The sequence below is a fragment of the Tamandua tetradactyla genome, chromosome 5 (genome assembly GCF_023851605.1).
Source record: "Tamandua tetradactyla isolate mTamTet1 chromosome 5, mTamTet1.pri, whole genome shotgun sequence".
Lineage (NCBI taxonomy): Eukaryota > Metazoa > Chordata > Mammalia > Pilosa > Myrmecophagidae > Tamandua > Tamandua tetradactyla.
This window is the reverse complement of record NC_135331.1, coordinates 146,853,534-146,877,889: the sequence shown is the minus strand read 5'-3', so window position 1 is coordinate 146,877,889 and position 24,356 is coordinate 146,853,534. Positions and strand designations below refer to the sequence as shown.

The 24,356-nt window shown below is 36.5% G+C and overlaps 1 protein-coding gene across 3 annotated transcripts in view; it reads left to right on the top strand.

The window, feature by feature from the left end:
• Nucleotides 1-24,356, top strand: part of MDN1 (midasin AAA ATPase 1) — a 204,551-nt gene that overhangs the window by 45,182 nt on the left and 135,013 nt on the right. For all 3 annotated transcript variants that reach the window (XM_077162407.1, XM_077162406.1, XM_077162405.1), the window contains 6 exons: nt 5,757-5,953; nt 9,792-9,873; nt 13,581-13,676; nt 15,027-15,139; nt 15,885-16,033; nt 16,609-16,669. In XM_077162407.1, the coding sequence (XP_077018522.1) occupies nt 5,757-5,953; nt 9,792-9,873; nt 13,581-13,676; nt 15,027-15,139; nt 15,885-16,033; nt 16,609-16,669 (698 nt within the window). The remainder of the gene's footprint in view (nt 1-5,756; nt 5,954-9,791; nt 9,874-13,580; nt 13,677-15,026; nt 15,140-15,884; nt 16,034-16,608; nt 16,670-24,356) is intronic.

Genomic DNA, 24,356 nt, shown 5'->3' with positions numbered 1-24,356 from the left:
TGGGTTTTTATTTGGTCCACAGTATCTTTCGTCTCTGTGATATCTGCTATTTTTCTATTTATTCTTTCACAGTCTTCGTTAAGCTCTTCTAGTGTCTTTTTGATATTATTTACGTCATTAGCCAACCCATTGAATTTATTTAGTAGAGTTGTATGAACACCTTTGATTAGTTGTTCCAAAGTTTGTGTCTCCTCCAGTATTTTAATTTGGTCATTAGTCTTGTCTATAACTGTCTGCATGTCCATATGCTTTGTGATTTTCTGTTGTCTTTGAGGCATGTAATTATCTTGATAGGGTTCCTTTGGAAGTTGAGTTCCTTCACTAATCTTAAGTTTTATACTTGTGGGACAGGCATGGGGTAGGAAACAGGATGGGGCATGGGGTGGATAAGCTATGCGGGTGCCCAGTAGCATGCTGTTATGGGGTATAGGGTTGTGGAAGGATAACTTGGCAGCTGTGAGGGCGGGATGCAGCTTAGGCAGGTCTTGCAGTGCATGGGCAGGGCATGGTGTTGGGGACATGGAAGAAGGACACAGTTGGAGGCAGATCTTGGGGCTGTGCAGGGCGCTGGTGTCTGGTGTGCAAGTGGCGGGGAGTGGGAGGGCATGGCTTGGGTGCATGCGGGTGGTTGTGTGGCCATGGCATGGATGCATGCCTGCGGCATTGGGTTGTGGATATTTGGGCATGGGGGTTGCGTTGCAGGGGGGTGGGACAGTAGTGGGGGAGTTGTGCCCACGCACGGAACCACGGCGCAGGTATGGGGGTCACAGTTGGCCAGGATGGTTGTGTGCACATGCGTGGGGCAGGAGGTTTGCACGGATCCACATGTGAACACCTGTGGGGGTATTAATCAGGGATGGGGAGCGGGGGACATGGGTGTTCGCCCAGTGAGGATGCATGGTCCTGGGGTGGGACGGGGCGGTGGTGTTTGGGTCTTTGGAGGTGTGGGGACTGCAGGCATGGGTGTGGCACATTCAAGGATTGCTGCTTGGCTTATTTCCGAGTCCCCACCTCCCTGTCCACTCCTTACAGCTCTGGGTCTCCCTTTGGAAAGGGGTGCAGTAGGCTCTTTGCACTAGCTCTGTGGTCCTCGATTCTTTGCATCTCAGTTAGTCAGCTTTTTCAACCAGGTCCTCTTTATGTAGTATAGAGACCCTCTCTGGCCATCTGCGGCCTGGAATCGCTGTCCTGGTTGTTTTCTGTTACTTTTCTAGCTTTTCCATGGAGCAGGGATGAACTGTGCCATCTTTTTTTTTTTACTTTCTTTTCTTCCTTTTATTTATTTATTTTTTTGTTAACTTTTTTTTAAACTGTGCCATCTTCCTGGAAGTAACGATGAATCATTTTATAGATTTTATATATTGATCCATTTTGTAAGTATTGCAGGTTATCCTAGATTGTTAACATATATGCCTTACTGTGGTGCTTCCCTCCTCCCTTGTGTTTACATCATTACTTGGAAAGATTCCCACTCCTCTAACACTTCATCTTGCAGAACAGCAAATGAACTGTTGTTGGTGGTAATATAGGCATGGGAAGGATGCTTTGCTTTATGACTTTCTGAACCTGATTAGTTATATATTAGACATCTTGGTCTATTCTCCTGTTTTTTCACTTGTGTTTTTTATCTCTTTTTATGTTTCTGCTTTGTCTTCATGTCTAATCCTCCAGTTTAGAAATTCTCTTCGCTGTGGCTAATCTTTGCTTAATTCATTTATTCACTATTCTAATTTTTATTCTTAAAGTTCTATTTATTTGTTTTGTTTGCTGATTGGCTTGATCATTTTGGAAGTTTCTTTCTGATTCTTTATTTGGTCTTTGATATTCTCTTTTTTTTCTTGAAATATTATATTCTCAGTATCTAATAATTCTCATCACTAATGTCATTATGCTACTTGTTTTTTGCTATTGGAAATCTATTGATTCTTGTTCATGGTTATTTTCAGTGGGGGGCTCATATTCCATGGAACAGTTTAGAGGTTGGAATAAGTATTTTCCCCAGAGAGAATATATATATATATATATATATATATATATATATAAAAAAAAAATACTGGAGGTGACTGACCCAAGAACCAATTTAAAAGATTGGTTTAAGATTTTTGGAATTACATAGGTAGAATAATTGACATCTTTGGTAAGGCTAGGCGATTGAAATCTCAGCTGAAATTTTTTTTACCCCCCCACTATCAGGAGACATAGTTAAATAGACTATTTTTCTTGCTATCTTCCTCTGTAGAATGGGTTGTTTTTAACCTAGTTCACCGTTTTATTGAGATTTTATCCCTTTGGGGGCTTTAGTTCTGTGGTGGGAAGGAAAACTCTGCCTTTAATTCATCTCAATCTTTGTGTAGATCCGATGGTTTTTCCTCTTTGTCCTGATCTAAATCTAAACTGTGTTCATTGATGGACGTTACATATGTCCTAGGACAATTGATAGGTTTAGTGTTTTGTTTTACTTTTCCTTTTTTTTCTAGTTTTAAAATTTTTTTTTTGAGTTGATTTGGTTTAGCTTGGTTTGGTCCTTGATCACCTTAACATTTAAGTATTTTATCCAGCATTTTTAGTATGGGGGACTTCTAGGGTATCTAGCTCACCATATTAGTGGAAAGAGGTTGATCATATAACCTCTCAGAAGCCTTTCCTTGTAGGTATGATTTTATAACTCTTCTACCTGTATTGCAACTAAGAATTTATTATCTCACTCTGCATTGCGGTTGTTTATTTCTGAGTTTAACATGTCATTTTTCCTCACTTTCCTGCACCCCTAACTGTAAGCCCCTCTAATAGCTTGTTCGTCTTTGTATCCACAGCATCCACCCAGTGCCTGACACTTAGTTAATGTTGGCTGAATTGCTCTGTCACAACGCAGCTCTTTATTTTGCAGTCTGACATTCAAGTGTTTTGTGTTTAGACTTAAATTACCAGTCAGTTCTTTAAAAAGAGGACTGACATTCCATTTAGGTGTGATTTACTGAGGATTGAGAAGATAAAAAACATTTAGCAGCTACATCTTTCTTACTGTCTTTTGTAAAAGTGAGAGCTCATCTTTTCATTCTTGTTATGAACATTACTGAGTCATTTTGCTCATAGGAAATGCATCAGGACTACTTGTCCCCTACTTATGTGACACATGTCATATTTTAATTGTTGATTTTGAGAAGTTCTGAGCTTCTGGATGTACTAATAAATCTTAGCACCAATCTCCTGAATAAATGCACTGTGGCTAAAGCCTCCTTGTACATACTATTTAGGAAACAAAACATCTGCTGTACTTATATAACGATAAGCTACTAATTTATCATTACATCTTATGCACTTGCCTTTTAGAACATGTAGGAAGTAAAAAGTGGAGTTGCAAACCAGAAATACAATGAAATCGGCATTTATATTTACCTATCATTACCAATACCAGAGAACTTTATATCTTCATGCAGCTTTGATCTGTTATTTATTGTCCCTTTCTTTCAACCTGCAGAACTATCTTTAGCATCTTTTATAGACGGGTCTAGTGGTGATGAAGTTTTTCAACTTTTGTTCATTTGGGAATATCTTAATTTGCCCTCATATTAAAAAGTCAGTTTTGCTAGATACGGAATTCTTGGTTGGCACTTTTTGTGTGTTTTCAGCACTTTAAATATGTCATTCCACTGCTTTTTTTTTTTTTGCCTCCATGATTTCCAATGAGAAATCGGTACTTAGTCTTATTGAGACTCCCTTGTACGTGGTATGTTACTTCTCTCTTGTGGCTTTTAGAATTCTCTGTCTTTGACATTCAACGGTTTGGATATTAAATATTACAGTGTTAGTCTATTTGGATGTATCTTGTTTGGAGTTTGCTGAGTGTCTTAGATATAAATATTTATGTCTTTTGTTAGTTTTCAGCCATTATTTCTTTGAATATTCTCTTTGTCCATTTCTTCTCCTGTGGGATTCTCTCCAGTTATGTGTATTGGTATGCTTGATGGTGTCCCTGCCTCCTCTAAAGTAGATTCTTAATAAATGCTTATTAAGGGAAGGAATGTCTAGAATATATATGTTGGTAATAGAGCAATACATGTTAGTTTAGTTCGTTAAGTGATATTGTGTTTAATTTTTGACATTTAGGGTAATAATAAAGAAAAGGTCTTTTTTGGCTAAGGTAGAAAATGACTATTTGGTCAGTACCTAAAGTTCTTCCCTATTCAGAGCCCTTTTTCTGGATAGCTGAGGCTTTACTAAGCTGTTGCATTTGATAACGTTTTCTCCCAAGTAAAAACAGCTCTTTAATATTTTTTCCCTGATCATAAAAATAATAGGTGCTCATACACTGGAATTTTTACTCAGCAGTAACATGCTGAATTACTGATATATGCAGAAACATCTGGTTGATTCTCAAAAACATCATGCTAAGTGAATGAAACCAAACATCAGGGACATAGTGCATGATTCCTTTTATGTGACGTTGTTGGTAGACAAAACTGTATGGATAGGAATCAGATTCATGATTGCCAGAGGTTGGGGTGTGGGGGAAAGGGTTTGATTTTAAAAGGGGCATAAGGAAACTTTCTGTTTTGGGGGTGATGGCAAAATTTTTATCTTATTTGAGGTGATAGTTACATCACTATGCATGTATCAAAAACTCATAGGACTCTGAATTTTCTGGTATAAGTTATACCTCAGTAAACCTTACTTAAAAGTAAACATATGAGGGTGGGCTGTGGTGGCTCAGTGGCAGAGTTCTCACCTGCTATGCTAGAGACCCGGGTTCGATTCCTGGTGCCTGCCCATGCAAAACAAAAAAAAGGGAAAGAAAACATATGAGCATACAAAAATAACATATTCTGTATTCCAAAGGTTTCTGTTTGTGTCTGTTAAATGGAGTTTGGATTTTATTATCCTACTCTTTCTAGGTCCTTACTATTTCTTGATGTATATGAAATGTAAATAATATTTGTTGTAATAGTCCTCAGTAAAAAATGTGTGCAGAAATAAAATCTTATAAAATCTATCACTTGAAATGCTATTAAGGTTTTAGTTCTTTATCTTTGTAAATATGTGGACAAAACATATCCAAAATATATGGATATTACTTATATAAAATTTTCACCATAATATACTTTTTTCAAGCTAATTTAAATGTATTGTGTCATAATATTTCTAATACATACATGCTATTTCCCTGATATCTTAGGTGTGATATGAACAAATTCATATCAGCCTTGAAGTCAATAGTATGAACACTAAGTATCATAACAATGTAATACTGCAATACGTCATAGCAGCCATTGAAGTGAATAGGAGTAGATATTTGTGCTTTTCTGCTTTTTAAAAATCAGTTTCTTTTCATTAATAGCTCCTACATGATATATTCATTGTGCCATGCTTTAAAAAACTTATTTTTCCTTTTCCTATTAACTGCTTATAATTTGCTTTTGACTTGGAATATACATATTAAACCTTACTATAATTATGCAGGATATTAGATTAGTGTTTGAAGAATTTGTCAGTGAATAAATTCCTTGAACTTCGATACATGTGCTTTATTTGCTTCGAGGCGTTTTCCCATCTGGCTTCTACACCCTGCACTGTCTTATAGATGGGTGAGATTGCCAGATAACTGACTTCTTGGTAGGAAAAAAAGTCATCAGGGTAAGGTGCCAGATTTCATTGAGAAATCCATATTTTGGTTGACTAGTGTCAGCAGCCATTTGGGTATGTTTTTATAATTCACTGGATCCATTGCTAAATTTTCCCTGCTTTTTCTTCTCTGTCAGGTTCTTCAGAGCAGATATCCCAGTCTTTTGACAGCAACCGATCACCTGCTTGACATTTATGTACAACTTACTGGAGAGAAACATCAGTCTCAGAATGATAATTCTGTTAGATGTGAGCAGGCACCTTCTGAAAATGTTTTAGAAGCCAGAAGAGAAAGCAAAAGACTGAGCCTTGAAGGAAGAGAGTTGTCTCTAAGGTACTTTTTTGAATTTATATTTTAAAAAATGCCTCCCTGGGTGGTGCAACGATGGCTCAATGGCAGAATTCTCACCTACCATGCAGGAGACACGGGTTCGATTCCTGTAGCCTGCCCATGCCAAAAAATGAAAAAATAAAAAAATAAAAATTTAAAACTGCCTCCCTGAGAAGTTGTCATCTTGTAGAACTAAGTGGTTATGAGATGTTAGGTTTTTTCCCCCCAATATTTTTTTTGAGATATCTTCATGTACCCTACAGTCCATCCGAAGTATACAAACAATGGCTCATAATATCATCACATAGTTGTGTGTTCATCATCATGATCATTTTTAGAACATTTGAATTATTCCAGAAAAAAAAAAAAGACACACAAAACTCATACATCACTAGCCCTTATCTAACCTCCCCGTCATTGACCACTGGTGTTCTAGTTTGCTAGCTGCCAGAATGCAATATACCAGAAATGGAATGGCTTTTTTGTTTGTTTGTTTCTTTTTCTTTTTCTTTTATTCATTTTTCTTTTTTTATTGGAATGGCTTTTAAAAATGGGAATTTAATAAATTGCTAATTTTAGTTCCAGGATTGTGAAAATATCCAAATTAAAACAAGGCTATAGAAATGTCCAATCTAAGGCATCCAGGAAAGATAACTTGGTTCCAAAGGCCAGTATGTTAGTGTTTCTCTCTCAGCTGGAAAGGCACATGGTGAACATGGTGATACCTGCTAGCTTTCTCTCCAGGCTTCTTGTTTCATGAAGCTCTCCAGGGAGATATTCCTTCTTCCTTTCCTAAGGTCTCTAGCTGTGTGGGCTCTGTGTTTCTCATGGCTATCTTGTTCTTTCCAAAAAGTGTTTCCTCTTTAAAGGATTCCAGTAAACTAATCAAGACTGGAATCTGTGGAGTCATGTCTCCATCTAATCAAGTTAATACCCACAACTGGTTGCACCCCATCTCCATGGAGATAACCTAATCAAGTTTCCAACCTACATTATTGAATAGGGATTAAGAGAAACAGTTGTTCCCACAAGATTGGATCAGGATTAAAACATGACTCTTCTAGAGTACAGGAATCCTCTCTTTCTCTTTTTTAAGTTTTTTACATGAGCAGGCACTGGGAATTGAACCTAGGTCTCTGGCATGGCAGGGGAGAACTCTGCCACTGAGCCATCATTGCCCCATAAATCCTTTCAAACAGGTACAGCAAGTATTGTAATTGGCCCAACTCTGGAATGGATGTAACTGCTATAATAGCATACAATATAGGAACCTTTACAATAGGCCCCAACCTGATAACCTACACTCTTGACTTCAGTTCTCTTATTTTGTATATTATAGTTAGTCTGTGAGAGAGGCATGATAATATTTGTCTTTCGGTTTCTGACATTTGATTCAGCACATTCTCCTTAAGGTTCCTTTTCTTAGTTGCATGTCTCACAACTTCTTTACTTTTTACAACTGCTCAGTAATCTGTTGTATGTATATACCACAGTTCCTACTTCCATTCCTTAGTGAATGCACCCTTTGGATACCTCCATCCATTCCAGATCTCAAACATTGCTGCTATAAACATCAGTGTGCAAATATCCATTTGTGTCCCTCCTCTCAGTTCCTCCAAGGGTGTACCTAGCAGTGGGGTTCCAGGATTATGTATGGCAACCCCACCTCTGGCCTCCTGTGGAATCACCACATTGCCCTCCAGAGAGGCTGCACCTTTCTACTTCCAGACTAACAATGAATCAGTACATCTCTTTCTCCTCATTTTCTCTAGTATGTGTATCTTTCTGTTCATTTAAAAATAGTTTTAGTTGCACATCATACAATCCAACTTAAGTAAAAAAAAATCACTGGTTTCCAGTATAATCACGTAGCCATGCCTGCACTGCCACCATCTGTATGAAGACAGATTTTTCTGTGAAGAATCCCTTATTATTCCCTCATATCTCTGGCTTTTCACATTTATTTTTGACATGTTGCCTTTGTTATGTTGAGTGAAAGAATATTACAATGTTACTGTTGACTATAGACTTCAGCTTGCATTGATTATTTTTCCCTGTATACCATCCCATTCTGACGCCTTGCAGTGTTGACATTCATTTGCTCCCTCTCATGCAGAAATATTCTTATATTTGTACAATGTTGGGTTTTGAATTCGACTTCTGGGCTTCATGTTGCCAGAGGAAAACAGTCTCCCTTTTTTAGATATATGGTTGGTAGTAGGGAGGTGTTGATGAAGGTAATGTTATTTTAATGAAAAAAAATAATGTTTAGAGGGGTGCAAGGGTAGTTCAGTGGTAAAATTCTCATCGGCCATGTGGGAGACCCATGTTCAATTCCGTGCCCATGCACTTCCCAAACAGAAAAGCAAATAAATGATAAACCAAGCAAAAAAAAAATTAAAATTAAACAAATGGTGCTGCAATAAGGGGATACTCACATGAAAAAAGAATGAAATTTGACCCTGCCATACAGCATACAAAAAACAATCTAAAGACAAATGTGGGGCTACTTCCTGACATAGTTCTGTCATAGGACACTGGATGACCTTTTCTGATACTTGTGGTCTTATATAATCCTCCTTTGATTTTGCTGTATACTCTGAGCTGTGTGCCTTTGCTCTCTGTTTTTGGTTGTTGGCTTGCCCTTTGAGAAATGAAAATATGAATAGGAGTTTGCTCTTGGAGTTGCCCCTTGTCTGCCATGGATGGGGGAAAAAAGAATAAGTCACTTCCTGGTAGGAGAGAGGGGAAGGGTTGGGACTACTCATTTAATCTTTCCCCTGATGGTTGTCTTCACATTGGCAGAAAGAAGGAGAGACATAGTAATTGTTTGGTACTCCCAGACTGCAGTGGGTGAAATTGCACTTAATTGAGTGAAATTCTGCTTGATGGCAGAAAAAATATGCAACTATTAAGCTTTAGCACTAGGGAATCCCTTGATACTGTTTCAGACATTAGGGATTCCCAAGTCAATAGGCTAAGCCCTTGATATTTATTTATTTTTTAATTAAGAACGTCTCCCTGGCAACATGGGATAAGACTCCCAGCGATGAGCCTGGCCCTGACTGAGTAGGATTGACAATGTCTTCCTGACCAAAAGTGGGGAAAGAAATATAACAAAATAAGATATCGGTGGCTATGAGAGTTCAAATAGAGTTGAGAGGCTATTCTGGAGGCTACTCTTATGCTAGTTTCAGCTAAATATCAGTGTTTACCGTGGTTTGCCAGACCCCATCCAAAGCCTTTCTTGTCAACCATAAAGAACACCTAGGACTCTATGTGAGATTCTACAATAGTTTCAGGCACTTAGATTACTTTCCAGAAACCTCCCACCTCCAGATGGGTTTCTAGGCCAGATAAGTCCTGAAAGACCTAGAGGGGCCAACCTCTCCAAGAACAGCAACTAGTTCCATTCCCCTACTCCATATTTTTGATACTCCTTTCCAACATGAAAAAGTTAGATTGGGCATGGCCCAAGTACCCCTAAATTGGGAGAAGGATCAAAGGAGAAGAAGGAGTTATAATAGAGAAGACAGGATTTAACAAATGAGTATGACACCTGAATCATTATATTGATATTTCTTTTAGTCTTTGTGTCTTGGAGCAGCTAGAAGGAAAACCTAAAATTGTGGAAGTGTAACTCATTCTAAATTCTGGAATTTGTTCTATAAGTACTTCTTGTTATAGTGTACTTTGAAATTTATTACTTTTTTGTATATTTGTTGTATTTCACAATAAAAAATGTTAAAAGGAAAAAAAAACTGCCTGAGGTCCTTGATGTCTTTAACCTCTGATCTTTTCTTTCTTTTTTTTTTTTTTTTTGCTTTTTTGTTTTTTTAAGGGACCTACTGAACTGGTGTAATAGGATTGCTCAGACGTTTGACAGTTCTTCTTCATCAGCATCATTAAGTATTTTTCAAGAGGTAAGATATTTTCTTCTTAAATATATTTTCTCTTTTCATTGATTTCCATTGTTATTTTTTCCTTTCATTTATCTCTTAGGCTTTTATTTTTTCTGTCTTTTGATTGCTAACAGAGTTTTTCTTTTGTGTATGTACTGCTTTGCTTCTTAGCTAGTTAAAACTGAGCTAATGTTGCCTTAAAATAATTAGTCAAACTAATTGGGGATAAGAGAAACATTTTGTGGTTTTTGAAACAAACTATTACTAATCTCAAAGGACATATGGTTTAAGGTAGGGTAAAACACTGAAAGACACTGAAAAGAAAAGTTCCCAGTTCATAATACAGTGGTATTGTAAAATAGAAAGTGTTCTAGGATGTTTCATATGACATGTAATTTCTCATTCTATTTGATAAGTTTGTATTTGATCCCTCTACTTGCCTCAGCAGGATTTTATCTTTAGTGTATAGAAATTTATGTGGGGGTCACAAAGTAAAACCGGGTGTGCTTTCCCTTGGAAAAAATGTGTTACATGGGTGGGTGGTCATATTGAATTATGGTTCTGTTATATTCCACAAGAAGAGATAGTTGTATTACTGCCTGCTTAAGAGTAAAAGTGGTGTTGCTGATGATCTTAAAGTTAAAAATTAAGAAACATTGACCAGTTTTGATTATAAAGTATTCTGCTTTCCATCAGCCGGGATTGAAGAGAGAATGATGTCTCATTTTGTTGTGCAGTATCTCTTTGTGTTTGGTCAAGTAACTTTGTGTAGAGAGAGACCTCATTTGGAATGTGTATTTATGCTCAGTTGAAACCTGAAGTGCTGTGTTTGCACTTCTTTATCCTCATGAACTAATGAACTGTCCTTCCAATTCTCTTACATTCCTCATCTCTCTTCCAGATAATCCTGTTTTGTACTTTTCTAAGAAAATTGAGGTATTGGTAGGATTCTTCTTATCCTCCTTACTTTCTTCAAAATGTCATAGTTTGCGTCTGTCCTTCTCTGTGTTTGTGTGTGTGTATATATATGTATTTATTTATAACTACTTTGTTGAGGTGTTAATTCACATAGCATAAAATTCACTCTTTTTAAGGTAAAATTAAGTGATTTTTAATATATTCACAGAATTGTGCAGCCTGCATACTAATTCCAGAAAAAGAAACCTGTATTCATTAGCTCTCACTCACCGTTCTTGCCCCCCGCACCCCAGCTCATGGGTCTGCTTTCTCTCTCTCTAGATTTACCTATTCTTACGTTACATGTAAATGGACTCATCCAGTTTGTGCCATTTTGTGCTTGGTTTCTTTCAGTTAGAATAATGTTTTCAAGATTCAGTGAGATGGTTGCATGTATTAGTAATTCATTCCTTTTTACTATTGAATAATATTCCATTGTGTGGCTAGATCACATTTTGTTTATTCATCTGTCAGTTGATGGACATCTTGGTTGTTTTTATTTTTGGGTAATGTTTGTATATTCATTACCCTGTCTTTCCACCTTTCTCAGAGTAAGGTATTCATGCTTTCTTTTTCTTAGTGAAGAATAATAATAGTGAAGAATAATAATAATAAATAACTCAAGAAATTTATTATAGAAGTAAAAAAGTTTTCAAAAAACAAATTAAGAAAAAGGATGGTGAATGATTACAAAACGGGCAGCATGATCCAGAATAAAAAAATAGTAAACATACCAAAACTTATACCTAAGATATTATAAATTTTTATTAGAGTTGTTTTTTTTTAAATAAAAATAAATTATAATGTTAAAATTAGCCCATAGCACACACAACTTCCCTAGCTTGTGGTGCCCCATGGGAATTTTAAAGAGCTATTCTGTTCTCGGTTATAATCTTATGGTTCTACCTTAGGGTTACCCTGCAGGAATTCGACTACATGGGGAAGTGCTTTCTACTGGGAGGGCACTGGGGTGGGTGGGTCCCAGTTCAGCAGCTGCACCAGTAGAGAGCAGCACCCTCTAGGAAAGCATCTGTTCGCCTTTGGCTGGTGCTTAATCTTCCTCCCCATCTATCCCACCTGCATTTCCTGCTTTATCTGCTGTTAGTCTCAAACTCTTCTGTGTTCCTGAAATAATTCCCAAGGACATAGATTTCCTGCTCTCCCCTGCTTGTGCTTTTCCCTATCTCATCGAACACATTAGTTCTGACTTTAAATTCTATCTATGTTTACCACTCATTTCTTAGCTCATTTCTTAATTCTTCCACGTGACTTTAGTTTCATTTGAATCCTGTAAAGTTTTAGCCTTTGCTGATTCCTGATGATACATTTAGAATCTAATTAACTCTTATATCAGTTGTATTTACCAAATGAACTTTTATTAATGTGTATATATTATTATAGAAAATGGGAAAATGCAGAAAACAAAAATGAATAATTAAAAATATCCCACCCAGAGATTACTTATCACTAACACCTTTGTGTATATCCCCTTAGAACTTTTTTTTGAGTGTTTAGGGTTAAGATTCTTTCTCTGTTAGAGTTCCCTTGTGGAAAAGTTCAATTCCCTGCAAGTGCTCTGCCTTCAGGTTTTACTCATTTGCTTCATCATGGGTTCCTTTATTTTGTTATTAATCCCTTCTATACCCTCTATTTGGAAGTTTAACAAAAGGCGTGATGAATTTAAATTAAGCTTTTTTAGGGTGTTTTAGTTTGCTAGCTGCTGGAATGCGATATACCAAAAACAGAACAGCTTTTAAAGGGGAAATTTGTGCAGTTGCGAGTCCACATTTCTAAGGCCTGTGAAAATGTCCCAACTAAAGCAAGGCTATAGAAATGTCCAATCTAAAGCATCCAGGGAAGAGACCTTGTTTCAAGAAGGCCAATGACATTCAGGATTTCTTTTTCAATGGGAAATGCACATGGTGAACATGGCAGAGTCTGCTAGCTTTGTTTCCAGGCTTCTTGTTTTATGATGCTCCCCCAGTGGCATTTTCTTTCTTTATTTCCAAAGGTCTCTGACTGTGTGGGCTCTGTAGCTCTTTCCAAAATGGTTCCCTCTTAAAGGGCTCCAGTAAGCAACTGCACCTTGAATGGGTGAAGACATAACTCCATGGAAGCTGTTGCCACCCACTATTGGGTGGGTCTCATCTCTATGGGAACATCAAAAAGCTCCCAATCAGCAGTATTGAATGAGGATTAAAGGACTTGGCTTTTCTAGGGTCCACCACAGATTCAAACTAGTACAGGCGTAGAACCCATTTTTGGTGGTAATGCATACTTTATATTGCATTCTGTCAGAAGAGACATATCTATGTGGCCTGCCAGTACATCCTAAGATTGAGTCCAGGATTTGGGAAATGGCGGTGTGTTCCTTCTGTTGCACACCAAGTGTTTTCCCATATGGCTGAAAACTAATCTTTTGGTGTTACTTTGGCAGTAAATGAAACTCAGTTCTGCATGCACATTTTACCTAATTATTAACACTAATTGCTCTTTTGCCTGCCTAGTTCTTTAGAATGTGCAAAACGGGCGGTTTTTTTTTTTTTTTTTTAATAATTTAATCAGTAGTTTCATAGTAAAGCAGTTATTGTCTTAACTTTATGGTCTGGTCCTTGAGTCCAAGGTTGCACCTTATATGCACTCCCATCAGTTGTGCAGAAGTGCTCTTGCTAGATCTTATGTCCCTCCCTCTTGAAGCCAGAATAATGATGTTCTGTGATGAATGTATTATTTTAAAATTTAGTTAGCATTTGTCTTGCTTATTTTAACAGGCTCTGGACTGTTTCACAGCAATGCTTTCTAAGCAAACAAGCAAACTGAAAATGGCAGAAATCATTGGAAGCAAATTGAACATTTCCAAGAAAAAGGTATGTGGTCGTATTTATGATTCCATGTTTTAAGGAGGCTGGGATTATTTAACTTGCTTGCTGGTCTCTGTTTCTTATCTGTAACAGCTTTTGCATTCCTGCCTTTTAAAGTTATTGGTTTCTGTTCTGCTGACTCTCAGGACGTTAAGCCCCCATATGCCCCTGGTTGTGTCATTCACCATGTGTTCCACATTCCTAAAGTCGGTTTCCTCAGGTTCTCTGCCATGTATGTGTCTTATTCTCCAGTATTTTAGTAAGGATTTTATTTTGTATGTTGTAGACTCAGTACTGGGACTGTGTGTTGGTGATACATTTGTGTATGGTTTTTGCGCAATTAGATTTGTTCCATGCTTTTGTTGTTAAAATCTTGAAACATCAGAAAAGTTTAAAGGAATAGTATTATTGAAGCTGTATATTCACTGTGTAGATTCATTGTTGATATTGTTAATATTTTTTTCATTCTTCTTATATTAAAATATGTGTTTTTAGAGGAGAGAGCCTTTCGGTGGCAGTGTTGGTACCTGGAGAAATATCTCAGATCTGCTTAAGGCAAATATATCTGGCATTCCTAGGTGAATGATAACTCTTTTATAAAACTTATGTCAGGAACCACACTAATAGAGATATTTCCTTAGGCTTCTGAAATAGTTGAGACAATTTTGGCTACAGATAACAGAACACCTTACTAAAAGTGGCTTAACCAATATTTGATTTTAGTAGGTGGGTGGAATGAAACCACTACAGCTCAATTAGATCGATCAACATGTGTCCCCTTTGATTGCTGGTGGGCTCACCTTTAGCATCTTTGTCTTTTGCTTTTACCCCAAACCTAAGAAAATCTGGGTTTTTTGAGATAGTGACATGAACAAGAGAAGAATGGCTGTTGGGTAGATATCTAACAGTTGCTGTCACAGCCTTCCCTTTCTGTAATGACCATAGTCACATGTAACATGTACATCTGTTATACCATTCAAGTCATTCTTTCCTGCATTATATTTTAAATTTAAAGCATAGCCCAATCAAAAATTTTTATTCAGCTCTCTTAGGAGTAGATCTTTTTTCTTACTCTCTCCATTGGAATATGTCGGTGTCTTCACCTCACACATAGACAGAGGCTTATTTGGGAGGAAAAAGTACCATTTCAGGGCAACATTCACCCTCATTGTTTCTAAAAAATACAGAAGAGATTTGGAAATGGAGAATAAATTAAAAGCTGTCTGGCCATTCTTTGAAGCGGAGAATGCTTTTTAGTAGAGGGTTAATTAGGTGGGAACAATAAGCCTCCATGGATGAGGAAATGTTTAAGAGTATGTGGAGTTTTACTTAGGTAAAATATTTTTCCTCTCACAGGCAGAATTCTTTTGTCAACTTTATAAACCGGAAATTGTCGTCAATGAGATAGATGTGCAAGTGGGTCGGATTTGTCTTCTGCGAAAACAGAGTGAGGCTGTCCACATACAGAGGTAAGTGGGACTTTAATGTGAGAACAGTGGCGTAGTCAGAAACCTGATAGAGGATCTAGTCTAGTTCCTTTACCCTTCAGACATCCAAGTGGTGGCCTCTCCTCTCTGCTGCATAGGGAGGAGGAGTGCTTTCCCAAAGCACACAACGCACTCTGAAGCTGGAGGGGGTGACAGCCATTAGTGTCTTGGATTAGCAAAGGTGAATCCTTGATTTTTACTCTCTATAGTGTATTCAGTTAAGTAAGTCTCAGTTGGAAGTCAGGCTATGTTCTAACATTAGTCTATAAATTCCTTGAAGATTTGCATTATTTGAGTCTAAGGTCTAGAAAACTTATTAAATACTGTCTGCTTAGCGTTGTGCTAAGTGCTTTGTATATGTTTGTCTTATGTAGCGATTATAGTAATCCTATGAACTAGGTATTATTAGTCACATTTTACAGTTGAGGAAGTGGAGGCTTAGAGAAATTAGGTAATTAACCCAAGATGACAGAGGTAGTGAGGATAAATCATATTAGTGTTTTACATCTCCAGAGCCTTGAATAATACCAAGTGCATAAAAACCCCATGTTTGCAGAATGAATGAATTCTGTAATTTAGATGTTGTAAGGGCATCTGCTATGGCAAGAAGTCTGTCATTCTGAGCTCTCTTCTCATTTTTGTTTATTAAGCCCAGAAAATCTGGTTCTCTACAGCAGCACCAAGAGAAATTTAGGGCCTGGTTCTACCTGCTTTCTTCCTTTCTCAGGGAGAAGCTCACTTTTGCTGCCACGAGGCCATCCTCTGTCCTTATTGAACAGCTTGCAGTGTGTGTCAGCAAAGGGGAACCCGTGTTGCTTGTGGGAGAGACCGGAACTGGCAAAACCTCTGCTGTCCAGTACTTGGCTCACATTACAGGTAACTCAAAGAGGGAAATACTGCTACCCCAAACCATACATTTCACACCAATTGCCTTTGCTCTTTTTCTAAAATAAAATACATGTAATATCATTCTCCAGAAATAAACACTTTTAACAGATTACTGCTATCTTTTTCAGATCTACTCTATGCACTGCAAATACAGGATATATAGATTATTTTATTTTGAATAGCAATGGGGAGCATATGCTACATTATTGCATTTAGTAACAAATTGGATACCTTTCAAAACAGAACTGTCTTATTCCTTTTAATGGCTGAATAATACACTGGGGGGTATTTATTTGGTCTTAATTTATAGACAGTGATATATTGAAGGATCTTTTTGTTCTTCTCAGTTACCTAATGCTAAAGCAATAATACCACAGTAAATTTTCTTGTACATTTTTTTCTGGGTTATTTGAAAATGTAAATGGTTAAGATTCATAGAAGTAAAATGGGAAGATCAAAGGAAATGTGCATTTAAAAATTTGTTAAAATTTTAACCTGTACCCATGATCCCTTACCATGTCTTTAAATTGTAGGAATGACTTTTGCCTCTGTCTTTTTTAAAGGCCACCATTTGAGGGTTGTCAATATGAATCAACAGAGTGACACTGCAGACTTGCTTGGAGGGTAAGTGTGGTTTTAAGTTATTTCAGTTGTTATTTTGTATTCATTGCTTGAGGTGAAAAATATTTTCTTATAAAGCTCAAAATATGCTTTGGGAAAAAATGAATGTTTAAAGATTTGTACCCCTAACTCTACCCCAGCAAAGGTATTTGCTGGAATTTATTGAGGACCTCCTGGGTGTACAGATATTTCTCTTCATTTTAAAGAACACTTGAGGTCCTTGCTCATAAAGATCATACTCTGGAAGGGGGGGCCAAAAAACAGATAATCATGTAAATCAATTAATTGTGTATATTAATTAATGTAAAGAGTAAGTTCTGGAGTTGTACCGCCTTCAGTTTAGACTCTTTTGCAGTTCTGAACTCTGAAATATTAAGTAGAATGACTGTCAGTTCTCTATTTGGTTAAATGTTGGCTTATGGAATGCCACTGCGGTCATTAAAATGTCCTCCCCAGATGGTGTTTTTTTTTTTAAATTATTTTTAAACATCACATACAAATACCAACATTCTTACCATATGATTGTTCCATTCTTGGTGTATAATCAATAACTTACAGTATCATCACATAGTTGTATATTCATCACCACGATCACCTCAGAACATTTGCATCAATCCAGAAAAAGAAATAAAATGAAAAAAATACCATACCCCCTCCCTCTCCCCTTCACTAATCACTAGCATTCTAATCTACTACATTTATTTTAATATTTGTTTCCCCTATTATTTGTTTATTTTAAATCCATATGTATAACTCATCTGTTGATAGGGTAGATAAAAGGAACATCATACACAAGGTTTTCACAATCACACAGTCACATTGCAAAAGCTGTATCATTATACAACCACCTTCAAGAAACATGGCTACTGGAACACAGCTCCACATTTTCAGGTAGTTCCCTCCAGCCTCTCTGTACACCTTTAACTAAAAAGGTATATCTATATTATGCGTAAGAATAACCTCCAGAATAACCTCTCGACTCTGTTTGGAATCTCTCAGCCATTGACCCTTTATTTTGTCTCATTTTACTCTTCCCCCTTTGGTTGAGAAGGTTTTCTCAATCCCTCGATGCTGAGTCCCAGCTCTTTCTAGGATTTCTGTCCATACCCCTGGGAGTCATGTCCCACGTAGAGAGGGAAAGGGCAGTGAGTTTGCTTGTCATATTGGTTGAAAGAGAGAGGCCACATCTGAGCAACAACAGAGGTTCCCTGGAGGTGACTCTTAGGCCTAATTTTAAGTGCCTAAGGGTCTTGAGCCTATCCTTTGAGGGGTTAAGTTTCATATGAACGATGCTTATTGCTTTGGCTGTCCCCACTGCTTGTGAGAATATCAGAAATTCTGCACTTGGGGAAGTTGAATTTTCCCCCTTTCTTTGCAAATACTTTTCTTTTTTTTATTATTTGGCCTATATATATATATATATATATATATTTTTTTTTAATATTTTTATTGACAAATCTTCATAAACATATAGTCCATACATGGTATATAATCAATGGCTCACAATATCATGACATAGTTGTGTATTCTTCACCATCATCATTTTTTTTTTATGAAACATAACCACATGCAAACACAAGCATTCTTACCATATGATCATTCCATTCTTGTTATGTAATCAGTAACTCACAGAATCATTGCATAGTTGTATATTCATCACACCCATCCATTACTTGGGGCTTTTCTCTCTTACTTAAATTCCACCTTGCTCTTCTGCCTTGTTTGACTTCTGCTTAGTTAATTCACACTAAATTTCCCCATTGCCATATTCAGGTATTTGGCAATGTGTTATTACCAGTATATGAGATTTATTGTTTTAACCAGACATATCTATACTACATATTTCTCTTTATTCTGTATGTGTATGTGTGTCTCCAGCTGTGTCCTACAGTTTAGTATTCCTAACAAAAAATAATATTAATCTTGTGCTAATGAATATAGACAGAATCCATTTCATCTCAAAAGAATTTGTAATATAATATCAGCCATTGCTGATATGTAGTGAGTTCACAGGAACCCATTTGTGCCCTTATGTAATTGGTAATAGAACAAGATTGAAATTAGAATATCCATTGATAGAACTTTTGGTTTGGTGCCAACTTGGTGAAAAGAATATATCCATTTTCCCTCATTAGCGGATTAGCATTAGTTATCAAAGAAAGCTTATGTAATTTTCAAATTTTGTTATGTTTGGAAGCATGCCTTGTTTTCTATGCTCTTATGTTACTAGAAGATGGTTTGATTAAATCTTTACATAGATATAGTATTTTAGATTCATGGTGATAATTCTTATGTATAAGATGGAAACATCAAAAATAGTTTTAAAAAGCAGCATCAACAGTAAAGGTATGGAAAACAAAATTCAGGTAGAATTCCTCATCCTGGTATGGGTGGTTAGCTCTGTTTGTTATTCAGTTTTTATATGTTCAGTTGTTTTGCACATTTCAAATATAGCACTAAAAATAATATAAAAGAAATTTATAGATCTAATCAGACTGGTTTGCATTGATTTTTTAAAAAAATATATCAATAAGTATATTGGTCTGATAAGACACAGAACCTTTGTCATCTAGGCGAATTACCCAGATGGTTAAAATCTCTTATAGCTTCTCACGAAGAGCAGACAAATAATCCAAGAAAACATTGTCATTTTAACAGAGTGATAACCAAATTCTTGTTTTGCATGAAGATATGCCTGATAAGAAAACTATTAAAAACATTATAAAACTATGAAATCTTAGCCAACCTTAACCAGAACCAATAAAATTCACTTCCAACAAGACTCTACCACTTTCTATATCCATCCATTTTGTCCTACACATTCCTTTTTCTCATTCTGGAACAATCAGTTGTTTTACTTCAGGGGAAAAAGTACTCTCTTTTTCCTTAACAAAAACACTTCCTGTATACTTTACATGTTAAAATTAGCAAAAACAGATCTTGAAATCAATCTTCAAGCCACCATCCTACAAAACACAATTTTTTTCTTTTTTGTAAAATGCATTGATTTGTGTGTGTGTGTGTGTGCGCATGCGCTGTATGGCATGGGTCACATTTCATTCTTTTTCCATGTGAGTATCCCATTATTACAGTACCATTTGTTGAATTTTTGTTTTCTTTTGGGGGGGGGGTGGGTAGTGCATGGGCCAAGAATTGAATCTGGGTCTCCTGCATGATACGCGAGGCTGCTACCACTGAACTACCCTTGAACCCCTTGGAAGGCACTGATTTTTTAAAAAATCAATTTTGAAATTTGGATTTTTAAAAAAATTACTAAGAATTAAATAAGTTTATAAAACTAAGTTCTTAAAGATCATCAGATTCTCAATGTATTTACATTACTGCACATTGTCTTCTGATCTAGTGTGGTATAATATCTCATTCCTTCATTACATTTCAAAGAAATATTTTTTCGCTTGCCTGCCCATGCAAAAAAAAAAGAATAAAGAAAAAAGAAAAATATTTTTATTGATAAATCTTATGTACATATGTTCCATACAAGGTGTACAATCAGTGGTTCACAATATCATTACATAGCTGTGTATTCATCACTGTGATAAATTTTTAGAACATTTTGCATCATTCCAGAAAAAGAAACAAAAAGGAAAAAAAAAACCTCATACATACCATATACCTTACCCCTCCTTCTCCTTGACTACCAGTATTTCCATCTACCCAATTTACTTTACACCCTGTCCCCCCATTATTTGTTTATTTTTTATCCATATTTTTTTTTACTCATGAATAAAAGGAGTAAGAGACACAAGGTTTTCATAATCCCAAAGTCACATTGCAAAAGTTCTGTCTTTATACAATCGTCTTCAAGGATCAAGGCTACTGGAACACAGCTCAACAGTTTCAGGTAATTCACTTCAGCCACTCCAATACACCATAAACTAAAAAGGGATATCCTTGTAATGGATAAGAATAACCTCCAGGATAACCTCTTGACTCTGTTTGAAGTCTCTGAGCCACTGAAACTTTATTTTGTCTCATTTCTTTCTTCCGCCTTTTGGTCAAGAAGGTTTTCTCAATCCCTTAATACTGGGCCTGGCTCATCCCGGGACTTCTGTTCCACATTGCCAGGGAGATAACACCCCTGGTATTCACATCCCACATGGCGGGGAAGATAAGTGAGTTCACCTACTGAGTTGGCTTAGAGAGAGAGGCCATATCTGAGCAACAAAAGAGGTTCTCTGGGGGCGACTTGTTATTTATTTATTTATTTATTTATTTCCATGGACATGCAACGGGAACCAAACCTGGGTCTCTGGCATGGCAGGCAAGAACTCTGCCTCTGCTTGCTGAACCACTGTGGTCCACCCCATTACACTTTTAACGTGTTTCTATTGTAGTTGTTCCTCACCAGCTTGCATCTGTCAGCTGGGTTTTTATTTTTCATTGGTATATATTATATATTCACATACCATGTAATCATCCAAAGTGTACAATCAGAGGTTCACAATATCATCATGTAGCTGTGCATTTATCATCACAATTGACTTTTTTCTCTGTTTTTTGCAAAATAACGTGTACAAAAGCAATAAATTTCAAAGCACATCGCAACAATTAGTTGTGGTACAGATTTCAGAGTTTGATATGGGTTACAATTTCACAATTTTAGGTTTCTCCTTCTAGCTGCTCTAAGATATTGAAGACTAAAAGAAATATCAGTATAATGATTCAGCAATCTTACTCATTTGTCAAACCTTACTTTCTTTGTCTAACTCCATTTTTAACCTGTTTTTGTCATTATATTTAAAGTGGGTTTCTGGTGGGTAGAAATAGACTTTCAGATTGTAAGTGGAGAAACTAGACCAAATTTCATTGGAGAGGGAGTGAATGAGGCTTAAGAGGCTCCGTGAATAAAATTAGAGGGCACAGAGGACTTAAATGAGGCAGATGGAACCAATCCCAGAAAGAGGTAGTCAGCACTGAATGGCAAAATTCTGAGCACAGGGCCACAACGCTGGCTACAGGGAAGAGGCTTGGGAGGGCAGCTTCTCAGGCAGAAGCAGAAAGGTAGAGAAAAGGAGGTGTTGCCCTTTTGGGGAAGTTAGCAATGAAGAAAAAGAAAGAAATAAGAGAAGAAAATTAAAGATCCCATAGAAATTGAAACAAAACGGTCAACCCACCTCTGTCTCACCACCATCCATGAAACTATCCTTAAAGGAGACAACACAAGAACAGCAGAAACATTCTCTAACTAGGAACCCTGACCACAAAATAATAGATGTAATTTCCTTATTGTTTTAATTACTCAGCTGTGTTGTTTTATGTCTCTTACATTTCATGTTCTGTCATGTATTATAGTTTCGTGAAGTCATTTCTTTTTTTTTTTTTTTTTAGCCATTTTGAATTGAAGTCTTATATGCAATCCTAGTTTATGTAAAGGTGGGCACTGAGTTACTCTCCTTTGGACTCAGGTTTTTTAGACACCCTTCTCAGCCTTTAGGTGGCTCACGAGGAAACCCAGATATATAATGGTTCTTAGTTTATCCATTTTTCCATTTTGAGTATCAGGTTGGTTCCCATTGAGTATTCATGTGGCAGTTTATTTATTTGTTTAATTAATTTTTTCTTCTCTGAAACATAAGTATGTGTACCCATTTTCTTATTAATTCTAACATGTATTGACTTAACTATGTTTCAGCCACTATGCTAGCCTTAAATGAATGTGTGCTTCCTTTAAGGAACTCAGGCTAGTTTGAAATGTTAGCTACTTTTATAACTTCGAGAGACTGAGCCATCAAATACTAATTCATATATGGTGTTCTTTATATGCCAGGCACTATGTTCAATGCTTTATATGTGTTAATTCACTTGGCCTTCTTAACAACAAAAGGTGTATACTATTCTTGTTGTTTTACATATAACTGAGGTGAGGCACAGTGATTAAATAACTTGTTCAAGATAAAGGCAGATCCATGATTTGAACCTAGGTAGTCTGGCTTGAGGGTCCTGTGTCCTCTGCTGCCTTGGCTATTTTGGATCCCAGTTAAACTGCTCTTTTGAAGGCTAGCAACTTCATTGAAGTAACACATGTGGTTTGTTTAATTTCTCACACCATTTCCACTGTTGTCATTCTAGTTTATCATCTCTTATCTGGACCTCTTCATTGTTCTGTTATCTCTTTGCTTTTGTATCTCTCTGTGGTCTCTTTTCTTTTGAGTAATTAGAACAATCTTTCTAAAGTATAACCACATAGCATCACTTCTTCAAAACCGTGCATTGACTTCTCAATCCATTTAGATTAAAATCCAAAGTCTTTATTTAGGCCATTATTTTTGGCACGCTAACATAATCTCCTTTCCTTGCCTGTGCTGCGGAGCTCCAGTCACACAGTTCTCCGTGTTGTGCTTTGATGCTTCCTGTTCGCTCTCTGTGGCACCCCCATGCCCACAGATATGTTTTAGCTTATTCCTTGATTCATTTCTATTTCCTTCAGATGTTCCCTTGTCAATAAACCCCTGTCTGTCCTCTCCAAATTACTGACATACCCATCACACATTCTCCCCTTACCCTGCTTTAATTACCTTCATAGCATTTATAACTACCTGGTATTTTATAGTATATTTCTTTCTTTATCTTCTCTACCTTTCATTAGATTGTAAGCTACATAGGGGCAGGGCCTTGTACGTCTTGTTCGCGCAATGCCTGACATATAGGCGCTTGATAAACATATGCTGAATAAATGGAATAAGGAATACCTTCATTAAAGCCATTAATGACTACTGATAAGTGAAAATAAATTTGTAGTTCCCTTTCAGCCTCTTCCATATAGATGCTAGTATCAGGTCATTGAGATTTTACGAATCTCATTGTCTTTCCCTCAAAGGTTAGTGAATAAATAGTAATCCCTGAGTTCTCTAATTGTTCTGAAACATACTTTGATGTGGTTTTGGTTCTCAACCTTAAATAGCTTTCCTTGGGCAAAAAATTTATGTTGTCTACTAAATTGTAGTATTTAGGATCTTAGACCACAGAAAATTCTAAACTTACAATTTTCCAATGTTTGAATAATAAATTTTACATGATAAAAAGGAACAAATAGTGCTAGATTCAGCAAATTCTCTTTAAGCTTGAGTTTGGTCTTGTTTTTCCCTCCCCCCAGGAAAGTTAAATTTACATTAATTTTGTAACTTAATGATAGGAGAAATTAAATGCTAAGGAATAAGAGAGAAACTGAATACCAAGAAACAAGAGTTGAGGGCCAATAAACCATTACAGTGTCTAAGATTCCCACTCTTACTCCTGGAACCTTTTTTCCTGGAACTGATGCATGAGCTAACTGGATTCATTTTATTTAAATAAATTGGTTTCAAATGTTGTATTTTTCTTGTGAAATGTCCTGAAGAATTTTTGTTTGGTCTTAATAAAATATGGTTTATTATGAAGTCCCATACGTGGTGTTTATTTACATGTTAATAAAATAAATAACATTCCTTGGCCCAACTAAGAAATAAAAAACATTTTTTAATAGGCCCTTCAAACACATAGCGATGGCAAAATATAATTTAAAACTTTTTTTTTCCTTAGTAAGTGCATTTTGTTAAAATTCTGTTAAAACATGGGCCGGGGGGAGGAAGTAAAAGTAATCAGAGGATCATGGTAGGAAAGATTGAGGTCTGGGACCTGGGTAATTTAAAACTTTAACATAGACTCTTTTTTTTACATGGGCAGGCACCGG